Source organism: Moschus berezovskii, chromosome 22, assembly GCF_049115385.1.
Source record: "Moschus berezovskii isolate FMDL1 chromosome 22, NW_MosBer_1.0, whole genome shotgun sequence".
Taxonomy (NCBI): Eukaryota; Metazoa; Chordata; class Mammalia; order Artiodactyla; family Moschidae; genus Moschus; species Moschus berezovskii.
This window is the reverse complement of record NC_142481.1, coordinates 16820335-16835533: the sequence shown is the minus strand read 5'-3', so window position 1 is coordinate 16835533 and position 15199 is coordinate 16820335. Positions and strand designations below refer to the sequence as shown.

General features: G+C 52.3%; 1 protein-coding gene across 1 annotated transcript; it reads right to left on the bottom strand.

The window, feature by feature from the left end:
• Positions 1-271: 271 nt before the first annotated feature.
• CLIP3 (CAP-Gly domain containing linker protein 3) lies at positions 272-15153 on the bottom strand. Its single transcript, XM_055410844.2, has 14 exons — positions 13578-15153; positions 13041-13264; positions 9007-9146; positions 8829-8922; positions 8464-8625; positions 7987-8105; positions 7239-7475; positions 4536-4671; positions 4286-4414; positions 3304-3447; positions 3112-3235; positions 2841-2905; positions 2398-2470; positions 272-1817 (listed from the first exon to the last, which is right to left on the bottom strand). Exons 2-14 carry the CDS (start codon positions 13204-13206, stop codon positions 1763-1765), a joined length of 1644 nt encoding a protein of 547 aa, XP_055266819.1. The 5' UTR covers positions 13207-13264; positions 13578-15153; the 3' UTR covers positions 272-1762.
• Between the last annotated feature and the right edge of the window lie 46 nt (positions 15154-15199).

Below are 15199 nucleotides of genomic sequence, written 5' to 3'. Positions count from 1 at the left end.
ACCCCTCAGAGACCGAGCTTCGTCTGGACTGACCAATCAGAGCTTCAGAACGGAACCCATCCACACCGCGGAGCCAGCCCAGAGTGGAGGCGCAGCCTTGGCGGCCCGTAGGGAAAGCGCATGTGTTGGAAGGACCCCCCGCAGGTTAGGCCATCCTATATACGCGCCGTAGGGAGACGAGACTGAGGGAAGGATTTCCTCTGCCATGCTCCCCTAGTAAGGATATAGAGGCACGGCCGTTAACTCCCTAAACACCAACCCCACACAGAAAGCCATAGAAACGTCTTTATTGAAGGGGACAGGGGTCATGCTGAGTTTGGGGACATGCAGTGAATGGGCAGTCGTGAGCTGTCCTTGGTTTTCAGGGCCCCAGGTCTGCCCTGGACACCCTGGGCCTTCAGGGTCTCCGTCGGCTTCTGCTGGTCTGTCCAGGGTGCTCTGAGGTCCTTCAGGGCCAGTAACTTAGATTTGGCGTTTTGGACCTGTGACCAGAACGTAGATTGAAATGGGGGCTCCAGGATTTGGGATCCCCTCAAGGCCTCGATGCTCCTCGTCTACTAGAGAGGGAGGCTTGAGGATTTGGGGTTCCCTTGGGGCTGGGGCTCTTGGAATTTGGGTATCTTGAGATCCATAGACTCGGGGCATTGAAGTCCTCTGGTTTCCAGGGATGAGAATTTCTGTTTGGGGGTCTCCTGGTGCCTATGAATAGGGCTTGACGTGCCCTGGGTGCCTAGGATGCATATCCTGACTACAGTCTCCTCCATCTCAGGCATAGGGACTTCCATGGTTGGGGGTTTCCTGGGGGCTTGGATTCGGATTTTTTAAATTTGGGATTCCCTGGGGATTTGGGGTTCCATGATTTGGGGGTCCTAGGAGTTAGGGTTTTGGGCTCTCCTAGGGGCTGCAGGAATTAGGGGCAGAGGGAAGTTTGGGACATGTACTCTGGGGGTTGGGATCCTGAGTCCCAGAATGGGGCCTCCAAATTTTGGGGTCCCCCAAAGGGGGAAATCATTACTTAAAAAATAGAGAATTTTCTGGGAGCCTAGCCAGCACAGGTGCTGTGGGCCACATGGGGTGGGCTTCATACAAGGCACTGGGGGTTTCTTGAGGGTACAGAGGATAGGAAGACTTGGGGGTCCTGTAATTAGCACTTCCAGGACTGTTTTGGCATCTTTAAATTGGAGGTGACAGTGGGCTGGTAATGTGGGTCTCTTCTTGAGGGGTAAGAGTAGAGGCTTTTGTTAATGGAGGGAGTGTCCAATTGCAGTCTAAGGGTTTTGGGGTGACCATGGGAGTCACAACATCTTGACAGGACTGATATTAAATGTGGGTCTGTTACTCTTCTCTGGAGATGTTTCTTTCAAGGGGGTTTGATGCGGGGAGGGTCTTTGTTAATAGGGAATGGTTCTGCTCCAGTGACTAGTGATTCAGGAATGTTCTACTGTGGAGCATTATGTAGAGAAAGTCACCATCATTTGGGGTGAGATGGAAATCTGTTAATTGGGGGGGGTCTGATCTGAGGGGTGGGACTAGCCTGAAGGTACTACACTCAGGGAATCTCTTTCTGGGTAACATAGGGTCTGTATTTGGGGGGTCATCATGGGGGAATCTGTTAATAGGGCCTCAGTGATTGAGGGCTGGCTAATGGGGGTCTCTATTCTGGATGTGTTACTGGGAATCTCTATCTCAGGGTGACTCAGGGGCTCCTTGTGTCAGGAGACGCTAGAGGGGGCTCTGTGTCTCTGTCAGATGTCCAGAGCCTCTAAGACTGCATCTCCGCCCTCAGCATCCAAGGAAACCAGCAGCAGAAGAGCAACCTGGGGAAAAGAACTGTGTCACACCCCAGTGCAGGGTGCGGGAGCATCTGGACCCATTCCCACCCAGCTCCTCCCCAGGGGTCTAGGATTTGGCCTTTCTGGGTTCTGCCTCCACCTCTCTGGCTCTCTCAGGCTCCTCTGGAGCAGAGGGTGTTCTGTCTTCCTTGTTTTCGTTTAGTTGCTAGTTGTGTCTGACTCTTTGCAACCCCATGGACTGTAGCCCACTCCTCTGTTCATGGGATTTCCCAGGCAAGATTATTCGAGTGGGTTGCCGTTTCTTTCTCCAGGGGATCTTTCCGACCCACGGATTGAACCCCTGTCTCCTGCTTGGCAGGCAGATTCTTTACCACTGAGCCACCAGGGAAGGTCTTACCTGCCTCTTAAAAATTGAATTCACCAGAATTCATGGTGGGGCCTCACTCTCTAAAGACTGTTTCCGGGTAAGTTAACTTAAGTCCTAAGCTTTCCTAACCTCTATTTCCAGCCCCAACCAGAACTCCAGACCCCTCTGTCCAGTGGCCTGGTGGATGCCTTTCCCTGAATTATCCCACAGGAGAGGGGACAAAGGGTTGCTACACACCTGGAGATGGAGTTCTCTGATGCGATATCCTTTGGGGTCCGGACTGTTGTGAAAGTGCGTTTGGGCTGCGTCACTGAAGAGAAGGGCAAGGTCTCAGGTGATGGGATGAGAGACCCACCTCTGTCCTCAATATCCACCCAGACTCTTTGTCATTAATATTTATCTACATCCCCAATATCCTACACTTCCAACAGCCATCTAGACTCTCTTTTCAATAATATTCCCTGTGTCCCCTGAGACCTACCCATGTCCCCAGTGCCTGCTCAGAGCCTTGTTAACATCCTCTTCTCCATAACACCCATCCTTTTGGGGGTCCGACTCATCATTTTCCCGGATCCCCAATTAAATACTGGAGATTCTGTCACCAGCATATACCTAAGGACCCACGACCTTACTGCCTACCTCCAAACCACATTCCTCCTCACACCCAGCCAGCAACTCACTTGTCACTTGATGCACTTTTTTGGCTCCGACATTGTCCCCAGGGGGGTCAGTGGATCCACCAATCCTGGGGAGACATGAGAAGTGGGAGGAGTCAGAGCCACAAGAGGCCAGGGTCTGGCAGGAGCTGAGCCACAGGGGGCCTACGAGGAAAGCGCTAGGGCATAGGAGTGGGTGTCCACTCTATCCTCCTGGTCCAAGAGGAGGAGACATCTAAGGTGGGTATCAGGGCTCTGGGTAGTACCCTGGGTGATGATCAGAGTCTGGACTCACCTCTGAATTCGAGATGCTGGTGCAAAGACGCCATGCTTCGGGGGGCAGGTGAAGTACCGGACACCAAAGACAGAGCCATCGTGCTTGCCGGTGGGCTGGTCGAGCTCGATGCCATACCAGTACCCTGCAACAGGAGGGTGTCAGGATGCCTTGAGGCCCTGCCTGACCCCCAGCCCAGATAGTGATCCTCACCTGGGGCAAAGTCTGTCTTCCCATAGAAGCGCACAATCCCTTGCTTCTGGCCAGCGACGAGGACTTGGTCTCCAACCTCAGCCTTGGCTCCTTCACGCTGCTGCAGGCTGCCCAGAGACGGGGATGATGAGGGCTTCTTCTTACCTGGGGGTGGAGGGGACAAGGGTTGAGGGTGAGGCCTCTAGACACCAGCCCAGGAGACTCTGTGCCACCCAGAAAACCAGAAGGTAGGAACTCTGTCCTTGATCAAATGAGATGAACTGCAGAGCCTTTCTCTGAGATAAGAGTTGGGGGCTGGGGGGCTTGAAAGAAAACCCCAGCTGCCAGAGAACTGGGGTTGGAAGCTTTAGGCGTGAGAGAGAAAACTGAGTCAAGAACCTAGAGAACCCCAAAAACTCTCAAAGTTAAGGATATTGAGGCCAAAGGAAAAACCAAGTGTCAAAAGTCAGAAATTATCCTTTTGAAATGAAGGAGGGGGGAACTTCCCTGGTGGTACAGTGGCTAAGACTCCACATTCCCAATGCAGGGGGCCCACATTCAATCCCTAGTCAGGGAACTAGATTCTGCATGCCACAACTAAATATCCCGCATGCTGCAAGGAAGATGGAAGAGCCCACATGCCACAACTAACACCCAGCACAGCAAATAAATAAGCAAATAAAGAAATATTTTTAAAATAAAAATATGAAGAGGGGAAAATAAATAAATAAAATGAAGGAGGTAGTTGGATCTGAGAATAAGTCAAGTCACTAAAGCCAGGAACCCCACAGATTCTTCTCTAAAACTGGGAGAAATCCTTTGGGTCTAAGGGGAAGCTAAGTCACAGGGGGCAGGGAACACATACAGGTCCTTCCAAGAACTGTGTGGGACTTGTACTGAATCAAAGGAGAAACTCAGGTACAAAAGTCAGGGACTCAGAAGCTGGGCTACCCAGAGAATATACTCAAGACTGGCTCCTGTCACCTCATGGGCTCCACCTGACCTTTGTGATCCCTGCGGCCCTTGCCAGTGACACGGGAGAAGTCCATTCGGGGAGTCCGAGGTGTGGAGGTGACGGATGAAGGAGGTGCGTCCACTGCCTTGGAGATCTTGGACACAGAGGCAAAAAGACCTGGGGGGACAGAGCCTGGGCTGGGAGTTGTCCAGGCCTCTGCCCCCCTGCCCCATCATCACCCCTGACCCCACCACTCAGTCAGCAGCATCACTACTGAGTGGACCCCAGTGGGACTGACCCTGCTTGGGAGGGCAGATGAAGTACCGGACGCCCCCAACACTGCCATCATTCTTGCCCTCGGGTTCATCCAGCTCCACGCCCACCCACTGGCCACTGGCGAACTCCGTGGTCCCGCAGAACCGCAGCGTGCCCGTCTGGAGAAAACAAGGGAGGATATGGCTTGGGTGATAAGATCACTGGCACAGGGAATTCCCTGGAGGTCCAGTGGTTAAGAGTCAGCACTTTCACTGCTGAGGGCTCAGGTTCAGTCCCTGGAGATCTTGCAAGCTGCAGAGTGACCAAAAAAAAAAAAACCACTGGCACACAAGCAGCATGGTGGAGTGTATGAGGGAGCCCCAGGCTCAAATCTCAGCATCTCAGCTTAGACATCACCATTCACTGGCTATGTGACTTAACCATACTGTGCCTCAGTGTCCTCATCTGTGAAATGGGAGTAGAAATTGCACCCACCTTACAGGATTGTTACAGAGCTGCCCTGTCCAATGTAGTAAATAGCCACTAGCACAAAATGACAATTTAACTGAAATCAGGACCTCCCCCATGGTCCAGTGGTTAAGATTCCATGCTTCCACTGCAGGGGCTATGGGTTTGATCCCTGGTCAGGAAAGTTCCACATGCTGAGCAAGGTGACCAAAAAAAAAAAAGAAATTAACTAAAATTAAAATATTTCCCCAACTGCAATAGCCACATTCCAAGTTCTTAATAACCACATGTGGCTTGTGGCTACTTCACTGGACTATAAATACACAGAACATTTCCAATCTCACAAAGTCTATTGGACATGAATGCTACAGAGACAGAAAAGCCCTCAGTACAGGGCTTGGTGCTGAGTAAGGGATCAGTAAGTGTTGACTATTAGTATCCTGTCACTTTCACAAAGGGACTGCATGGGCCTCAGTGTCACCTGTAAAATGAGGCTAACAATCCACCTCAGAGGCTAGTTATCTGGTGGAAACAGTTTTAATATATGTGACATTGCTTAGCTGCAGTGAGTGTGGTTATTATCATTTGTGTGAGGTTCCTTCACTGCTCTAAGCCTCAACTCCTTGTCTATAAAATGGGCTTAATAAGAGTGCCTCCTTTGGAGAGTTGATATGGGGATCAGAACAGTGGCTGGCACACAAAGAGCACTTGGTGTACACCAAGTCCTGTTCTAAGGGCTTTACTCATTTTAACTAATTTAAACCTGGAAAAGAATCTAAAAGAGAATGGATATGTATGTATGTGTAACTGATTCACTTTGCTGTACAGTGAAGCAAACTAACACAACATTGTAAAACACAAATTCATTTTTAAAATAAACCTCATACAACCCCCTTATTAGTTGCATTTTACAGATGAAGAAACTGATGCCCAGAGAGGTGAAATCACTGGCCCCACAGCTGGCAAGTGGCAAAGCTGAGATGTGCTTGAGCAAATCCTAAGCCTGATTTTGTAACCACTGTGCTATGCTGCTTCTTTCCAGGCAGAGACTGTTATTACATGTTTCCAGACAAAGGTTTCACCACTCTGGATTTCTTACAGTCTTCTATGTTGTAAAATGGAGAGAGTCAACACCTCCTGCTTTCAAAACTGGCACACTGATTTGATTAGATCTTGTACAAGAACTTTTCAAAGGGGGTTGATGCATGCAAAACTCTTAATTAGGAAACAAAGTGTGACTTTATGGCTTTTCACTGTACAAGGAAACAAAATTCAGAGTCACTGCAGTGGCCTGCAGGTTTAGTGTGATGCAGCCCCTGCTAACCTTGCCACTTCACTCTCCCTAGGTAACTCCCCTCCATGCACACTCCCCTGAGCCTTTGGACCTGTGGTTTCCTTTGTCTTATATTTTTGCAAGGTGAGCTCCTTCCCATCTCAGCCCGTATATCACCTCCTCAGAGACGCCTTCTCAGAAGACCCTAGTTAAAACCACCTCTGCCCTTGGCCAGGGCAAATTTATTAAATACTTGCATTTAATAAATGTTTTCAAAGCCCTTGCTACTGGAAATTATCTTAACTGTGAGTTGACTTTATTGACTGTCTCTTCTTCAATAGAAATGGAGTTCTACGAGAGCAAGGGTGGGGCTGACACAGGTCTTTACCCCCAAGGACAGGCTGGGTCCAGCATGGAGCCTGAGGGACATCAGGTAAATGAATTCAGTTTGGAATGCCTGGATGAATGAAGATGTTCTCTGTCCTCTGGGACTCTATCCCTGCTCCCTCTCCCTAAGAGCCCCCCTTTCTCCTTTTCTTCTCCTGGCTCATTCCTCCACATCTTCAAGTGGGTGCATTCCCCATCACATCCCTGATCGCTCTGACCAGTACTATTTTCCCAAGCAAAGGAGTGATCACTCTGGGAGCACAGGTGGCCCCTGAATGGGGACCCCAAGGCCCAGGGGGACCCAAATGGGGGCGACCTGTGCTGATCACTCTGCCTGTGCTTCCTCGTGAGAGCCACAACTGCTCTGGGCTGTCACTGTCGGGAGATGGATCTGTTGTCCCCCTTGGACTGAGCTGAGCTTGGACTCAGCTTGGACTGGCTGAGCTGAGCCCAGAGTGGGGCATAATGGAGGCACTAGCAGAACAACTGCTGGATGAAATAAACACTGTGTGCATGCCTGGGAGGGTAGACAGACAGAGGGGGCGAGTCTGGACTCTGCCTGAGGCCCCAGCTTTGAGCGCTGAATCCTGCCCTCCCCTCCCTGCTCCAGCTCCTGACCTTCTGGCCATCCAGTAGCACGCGGTCTCCCAGGCGCAGGCCCAGTGCGCTGAGCATGAGATTGCCTGGGACGTTGTCATAGTTGGGTAGTGTGACCTTGGGGAGGGCGCAGGAGAGTGGCACTGCCTCCTCCAGTAGCGTCCTTAGCTCCTTGGCCACCAGTGCTGCCTCTGCCTTGTCCAGGGACATGTCCATGGGGTCTGGGACCACCTCTGCTGGCACTTGTCCCTTTCGGTTCTGTGGACCAACAGGAAGAGAGGGGGCGAAAACTCAGTGGCGGTAGGCTGCCCTCCCACTGAGGCCACGCCCCCAGAGGCCCTGGGTCAAGGCTGAAGCAGAGATGGGAGTTAGGTCATGCCCTGGGCCAACATGGCAACAGGAAGGGGTGGGGCATTAAGGTTCAGACCATGGTCCCCGGGGAAGTCCATCCCTGAGACCTCAGCCTGGGGATGTCAAGTATGGAGCCAATGGGAAATGAAGGTCCCACTTCAATGCTGTAGGTCATGCCTTCAGGGCCAAGACCCCAAGCCCAGAAATGGGGCCATGGAAGGACAAACACAGAAAATGGGCTCCTGTGGTACCAGGTCAAGGGTCCAACTGGGCCAATGGGGAATGAGAGCTTCAAGAAAGGCAAGTGATCCTGCCCCGCTCCCCCCCCCCCACCATCCTCTGCAGAGGCCTGCTGGCTGGAAAGGGATTGGGAAGGAAGGAAAGGGAAGGTAACAGGACTGGGCCAGGGTGGCAGTACCCGAAGTGCCGGGTTGGCGCCGTGTTCCAGCAGACATTTGGCCGCACCCAGGCACAGGTTGGAGGCAGCGATGTGCAGGGCTGAGCCGTGGTTGAAGTCACTGCACGTGGAGTTCACCACTGGGAAGTGCGTGAGAGGAGGGTTCCAAGTGAGCGCCCTCGGCACCCAGCCCTTTCGCTGCTGCCTTCCAGTCTCCGGAAGTCCATCTCTTCATCTCTTAACCCGCAGGCTCCAGTGCCTCCCGCAGGCTCGGACGGAGCCCTGCCCCCCCTCGGCCACACCCCTCCCGACTAGCTCCTGCCAGGTCCCAGCGGCGTTAAGGACCACTGAGCCCCATTTCCTGCGCCTCCCAAGCCAGGCCCATTAGTCGTCTTCCCACCCTTCTTCACTCCCTACACCTGAGCACCCTCCTCCTGCTTCAAGACCTCCTTCCTCTCCTGGGCCCTGCCCACTCGCAGCCCGGCCCCTCCTCCTCACCTCGGGGCCTCGCACCCTTCAGCAGCACACGCACGAGATCGGGCACGTCGAAATAGGCGGCGTAGTGAAGCGCGTTCATGTTAGTCCAGCGGCTACGCAGGGTCACGTCTGCGCCCAGAGCCAGCAACTGCTGCGAGAGGCGCACCGCCGCCGCGGGGTCCCCTGCGTGACAGCCCAGGTCAGCTTGGGTCCCCTCCTCCAGAGAGTGGGGCCAGGGCCATGGGGCAGACCCTGGGCCTCAGGGACTGCACTTTGGGATCCCAGGCTGTGGGCTCAGGATGGAGGTCGGAGGGCTGGAGTTCTGAGAGTGTCGGGCGTGGGAGTTTAGGTTTTGGGGTTCATGGTTTGGGGGCTAGGACCCTCACCGACTCCATGGGCCCCAGCCTTGCACGCATAATGGAGCAGTGTCATGTCGGTCAGTCCATCACGATCATTCACATGGCAGCCTCGACGCAGAATCTAAGGGTACCGGGGACCAGGGAGGGTTACCCAAACACGTGAGGGACCCCTTCCTCTCCTCCCTCTCATCACCAATGTCCTTACCTCGTTGCCGATGACGTCGATCTTGTGTTGGACTTGAGGCACCCACTGACGCACAATGGCAAACAGCTCAGGGATGGTGGTCTGGGGGTCAAATAGAATCTCCTGGCAGGCAGGGTCGTTGGGGTCGAAGAAGGTGAAGGCTGGGGTGGTGAGAGGTCCAAGGTCACCCCCAGGCAACCTGACCCCCCCTCCTTCCACCCTGAAATAGAGTAACCCTAGGTCTTTGTCTTTAAGACCTCCTAAGGCAGGGTGTTCATTGGAAGGACTGATGCTAAAGCTGAAACTCCAATACTTTGGCCACCTCATGCGACGAGTTGACTCACTGGAAAAGACTCTGATGCTGGGAGGGATTGGGGGCGGGAGGAGACGGGGACGACAGAGAATGAGATGGCTGGATGGCATCACCGACTCGATGGACATGAGTTGGCGTGAGCTCCGGGAGTTGGTGATGGACAGGGAGGCCTGGCGTGCTGTGATTCATGGGGTCGCAAAGAGTCGGACACGACTGAGCGACTGAACTGACTGACTGACTGACCGAAGGCAGGGTCTCACACTGGTGGCCTGTAGGCCCTGGGCATTTTCTGTGTGGCCAGCATGAGGTTTCAAAATGAAGAGGTTTCACATAAAAATTAGGATGCCCTCTGTGTTTTGAAAAATTAAAGATCAGGCAATTCCTGTATAACAGCCACCTCTACCTCATGAAACAAGAGTGTGACAAGGTGTCTGCATGCTCAAGGGGATTGCTACTGTTCTGGCCCACGGTACCCTGTCAGTCTGGGCACGATTAGGCCGAATCTCCAGAGTAAAGAAAAAAAATTTTAATATTGATTAATTTATTTGGCTGCACTGGGTCTTAGCTGCGGCATGTGGGATCTTTGTTGCAGCAGGCAGTAATCTAGACCTAGTTCTCTGACCATGGATCAAACCCAGGCACCCAGCATTGGGAGCATAAAGTCTTAGCCACTGGATGACTAGGGAAGTCCCAGAGTAAAGAAAACTTAAAAGTCAGAAATCAGTTTTTAAGAAAAATCTCCCCAATTTTTCAGCTACTGTGCAGTCCACAAAAAATGTATCCATGGGCAGGATCCAACCTGTGGCCAGCCAGGGGGAAACCCAGAGGAACTTCCATCTCCCTGCTTTAGACTCTGAGGATTGCCCTCTAGTAATGTTTAGCACCCAGCACAGGGCTGGCACGTGGTGGGAACTCAGTGCCTGTTGAATGGATGAGTGCATGAATGACCAGATGATACAGAGCCCAGGGAAGTACGATACAGTCTCCAGCAGGCAGCCTGTGTGCTCCTTTAAAACCCCAGCCCTTCTTGGCTGAGATCCCTGCGCTGGCTCCCATCACACTCAAGTACAGATCCAGATCTCACTCTGGCCACAGGCCCTGCACCAACTGCCCTTGTCTGTTCTTTGCTCTCTCCCCCTCACTCAGGCCCCTCCACTCACATTGGCCTCCTTCCGCCCTTTCAATTTGCCAGGGAAATTGCTGTCTCAGTGCTCTGCGCTTGCTGTTTTTCTTGCCAGGGTCAGTCTTCCCTCAGATCTTCTTAAGGCTCCAGAGAGGTCTCCCCAGACCACCCTGGCTAAGTGAGCACCTCTGCCCTTCTCCATCTCTTGCCCCCCCACCTTTTTTTTCATTTGGCTGCACCGCAGGGCATATGGGATCTTAGTTCCCCAACCAGGGGTCGAACCCACACTCCCTTCATTGGAAGCACGGAGTCTTAACCATTGGACTGCCAGGGAAGTCCCTCTTACCTTTTTAAAAATTTCTTTAAGAATATCACTACTTGGGTACTTCCCCAGCCATCTGCTGGTTAAGACTGCAGAGACCTGGGTTCAATCCCTGGTCAAGGAACTAAGATCCTGCATGCCTCATGATGTGGCCAAAAAACAAACAAACAAACAAACAAACACTACTTGTTTACTCCTTCCTCTTTTCTTCTTTCTCACTTGTCCCCCTCACTAGGACATCTCTGTTCTCCCTTATGCCCAAGTCCCTGGCATTCAGGAGATGCTCAGTCTCCACTGAATTAATGTACATATTTAATAAACACATATACATGAGTTTCTCTTGGAGTCCACCTTAGCCCTCTCTCTGGCCTCAACCACATTTTCAGATTTCTTCACCTTCTGTGACCAAACCCTCCTTGTTTTACAAGCAGCAGGATTCCTGAGGGTGGGGAACAGACACCCTAGGCTCTTTGACATCCCAGCAGGCCACAGGCCCCAGCCACATTTCCAAAGGAAATTTTCCAGTTTTCCAGGATGGATACCCCGCCCTGGACACCCAGATAATGTTATTTTTCTATCAGACTGAGGGCAACCTATAGCCTCTCTGATCCCTCTCTAGTGAGTGACACATGTCCACAGAGGCCATCCCTCTTGCCCTATCCTGCTGGTGCCTACTCTTTGAACTCGGAACCTAGTTCAATGTACAGCTACTGAGGATTCCCAGCCAACATCTAAAAGCCTCCTCCTATACCCAGTTCTGGCTGAGCTCCACTCTCTCTATGCAGTAACCAGAGGGAGCTTTTAAAAATATAAATCAGACCTGCCACTCCCCTGCTTTTAAATACCCATACCCCCACCCCCAACTGCTCTCCCCGCCATCACATTTAGAATATACACAAAGTCCTCACAGTAGCCTTGAAGGCCCTTCCCAGATCTAGCCCTTGCCAACCTCTCACTTCAACTCTGATCACTCCCTAACTGCAGCACCATGATTTTCTTTTTCTTCCAAGCTCAATCCTGCCTCAGGGCTTTTGCAACTTGCTGATTACAGCCTGGAACTCTCTTTTTCCAGCTCTCCTATGGACGATTCCTCCTCTTGCTCAGTTGTTGTTTAGTCACTAAGTCATGTCCCAACTCTTTGTGACCCCATGGACTGTAGCCCACCAGGCTCCTCTGTCCATGGAATTCTCCAGGTAAGAATACTGGAGTGGGCTGCCATTTCCTTCTCTAGGAGATCTCCCTGACCCAGGGATTGAACCCACATTTCCTAATTGGCAGACAGATTCTTTACCACTGAGCCACCAGGGAAGCCCCCCTCATGCTCAGGGTTTCCACCTAAATGCTTCCTCATCAGAAAGACCCATCCTGACTGCTCTATCTCAAGGTGCTGCCCCCTAGCCATTCTCTTATTATTATACCTCCATCTTTTATTTCTTTCATAGCATTCACTCCAATCTGAACTTATCTGATTTTTTTTTCATGGCATGTGAGAGTTACCAGACCGGGTATCAAACTCATGCCCTCTGAAGCAGAAGTGCAAAGTCCTAACCACTGGACCCCCAGGGAAGTCCCTGAACTTATCTGATTTATATATCTGTTAGTCTCGCCTTCTCTTCTGAGAGCAGAGATCATGCCTGGACTGCTCACCATTAAATCTCCGTCTCCCAGCAAAGGCTTGTCACTGAGCATAGTACTGCTGGTGAATGAGTAGACACTTTCTATTTATCTAAGAGGCCACCTCCCTCTCAGCTCCACAGCTTCCTACCTCAGAACCTTCACTCCTGTGGTAATCTCTCTTGGGATCCCTTTCCCCTTGTTAACCCTCAATCCATCCTTGGGTCTCCCTTGAATGTTATTTCTTCAGGAAAACTGTATCTTAAAAGGCTCTTGCAGACTCCTATTCTTGGCAAACATGATTCTCATCATGTCTTTAATTATGTATTTGTATTTTTGTACTTGTGTGACCATTATTGAGGCCTGTGAATTTTCTTAGGCAAAGACTAGATCTGTCTGCCTCCACCTCCTAGATCCATAGCAGGCTTTCAAAACATGCTTGTTGAATGACTAAAGGAATGAATGATGTGTCATGAATCAAATATTAGAATTATCCCAATTCCATTCTCCAGTGAGTGAATGAATGAATGAAGGGGGGGTGGGGATGCAAGGGCCATGACTCCTCCAGACCACCTTCAAATCCTCAGGAGTCCTCCCACCATCTCCACCAGCAGAGTTTTCAGCCACATCTCCCTGGCCACCCAAGGCTCCAGGCCATATTGCAGGATGGGGAGGGGGGTTACCGTAGTCCTTGGGGAGGGGGGCTGGTGCCGAGGGGTGCACAACAGGCTTCTGCCGGCGCTCCTGGGTGGGGCTGGGGGGCTCCGGGACAGGCTCATCCTCCTCCTCCTCCTCTTCTTCCTCCGCCCTGAGCGGCGGGGCCATGGGGGCAGGATCTGTCTTAGTCATGGTCCTCGGTGGCCTTCGGGGGGCAGGTGCAGAGCTGCGGGTGGGCTTCAGGCAAATCCTGGGGGCAGAGGTCAACTAGAGAGGGTGATCCACAGTCTCCAGAATCTGAGCCCCCCAAACGCTCCGAGGGCTCCGGATGGCTCTCACGCCCCCAGCACTGGATTTTGGGCAACCATAGAAATGTCAGTCACCCATTAGAGGACCCTGGTTTGTGGGCCTACGGTCTACCATTTCCCCCAGGCCAGTCCCCCATTCTCCTCCCGCGTCAGGCCCCTCAGTGTAGGCCGCCCCCTCCCCCGGTTTGTTTATCTCAGGATGCAGGATGCTTTGCCCCTCCCCTTCTCCGTCTGCCTTCCCTCTACCCGTCTTACCTCGGGTGGATGGGGCTGAAGACCAAAGCTGAAACCGGGGAAACTGGAGTAATGGGGTGTCAGTGTCTGGAGAAGTGATGGGGGAGAAGGAGACAGAGAGAAGGGGATGAGGCCCAGACGCCGACGGGGGGATGGAGGTGGAGAGGGAGGGGCGCTGACGGCGCATGCGCCGTGTCAACCCCAACCAGGCGCGGGGGCGGAGACAGCGTGAGGCTGTTCGCATTGATGAAAAGGCTGCAGGCAGCGATTGGAAGGAAGAGACACGGAGGATGGGGAAGAAGAAATGGCCACCAAGAAAGATGTGAGGCTTGGAGACAGACGGAGAGAGATGAAGCAGTTGTTCAGTCGCTAAGTCCTGGGAAAACCCGCACAGTCCTCCCAGCTGTGATAGTACCTTCCCCGCAGCCTGCAAAACAGACCAATTAGGGCAGGGGTTTCTGTGGTAGTGACAGGTGTTTTCTCTCTCTGACGTATCAGACCTGACCTCTTCTCCATGTTCGCCCTAGACAAGTGATGTCTCAGAGGTTTGGTTTTGTAGAGACTCCTATAGTCATTGTAATGGTAATTGTCACAGAGTGTTTGCACAGCACTTACCAGGCCCAGAGAAGTTAAGCCACTTGCCCAAGGGCATAGAACAAGTAGGTAAAATGGAGCCAAGACTTGAATCCAAGTAACCCGGCTTGATCACCATGCTGCCTGACTTTGGCACTGTAGGGTACACATCTGCCAATAGACCCCTCCCCAGAAAGGCCTCCAGGAGCCAGCCCAGGATGGCTCCATCAGAGCGGCTTGGCTGTTTCACACCTGACTATGGCCTGCCCTGTCCACTCTGATCTCAACAGAACTGGTTGACTTTTCCTTCCACCCCTCATCCTTCTAATGGGCCATCCCAGTAGCTCCATTCAAGGTATTTCCGAGGTATTTCATCCCTCACCCTCATCCCAGGCCCTGACCCTGGTCCATCCTTCATCCTCTCCCACCTGGACTATGGCAGCAGCCTCTTCCTTGTTCTCCCTGTTCCCCCTAACACCCTAATATGCTGCCACAGGGACCTATCAATACCTGTCACATCAGGACCTTCCTAAAGGCATCTGCTTGCTGCACCTCACCCCAGATAAAAGCCAGTGTCTCGACCATAGCCCACAAGTCCCATCATCTCACCAACCTCACCTCCTCTCACTCTCCCCATCACTCATTCCACTCTAACCACACTGGCGTCCTTGTCCCTCCTCACCCCTGGACCTTTGCACTAGCTGTTCCTTCTGCCTGGAATGCTCCTCCCCCAAATACCTGATCTCCTTTCTCCTCTCTTTTAGGCTTTCACTTATTGGTTCCTTTTCAATGAGACCTTTTCGGCTCTATCTAAGGTTGCCTCCCAATCCCGCCCTTCTTACAGACAAACTCACTCGCTTCCCCGATTCACCATAGCAACATTGCCCTCCTCCAGCTTACACCTTAGATGATGCTGTTAGAACAGGGGCTGTTCTCCCAGGAACATCCAGTCTGCATGCCTTCCAGATCAGCTCCTTTTCATCATCCAGGTCTCTGCTCAAACACTGTCTCCTTAGAGAATCTTCCCTCCCTCCCTCTGCCCACACCACCACCCCCCACCTCCGCCTCGC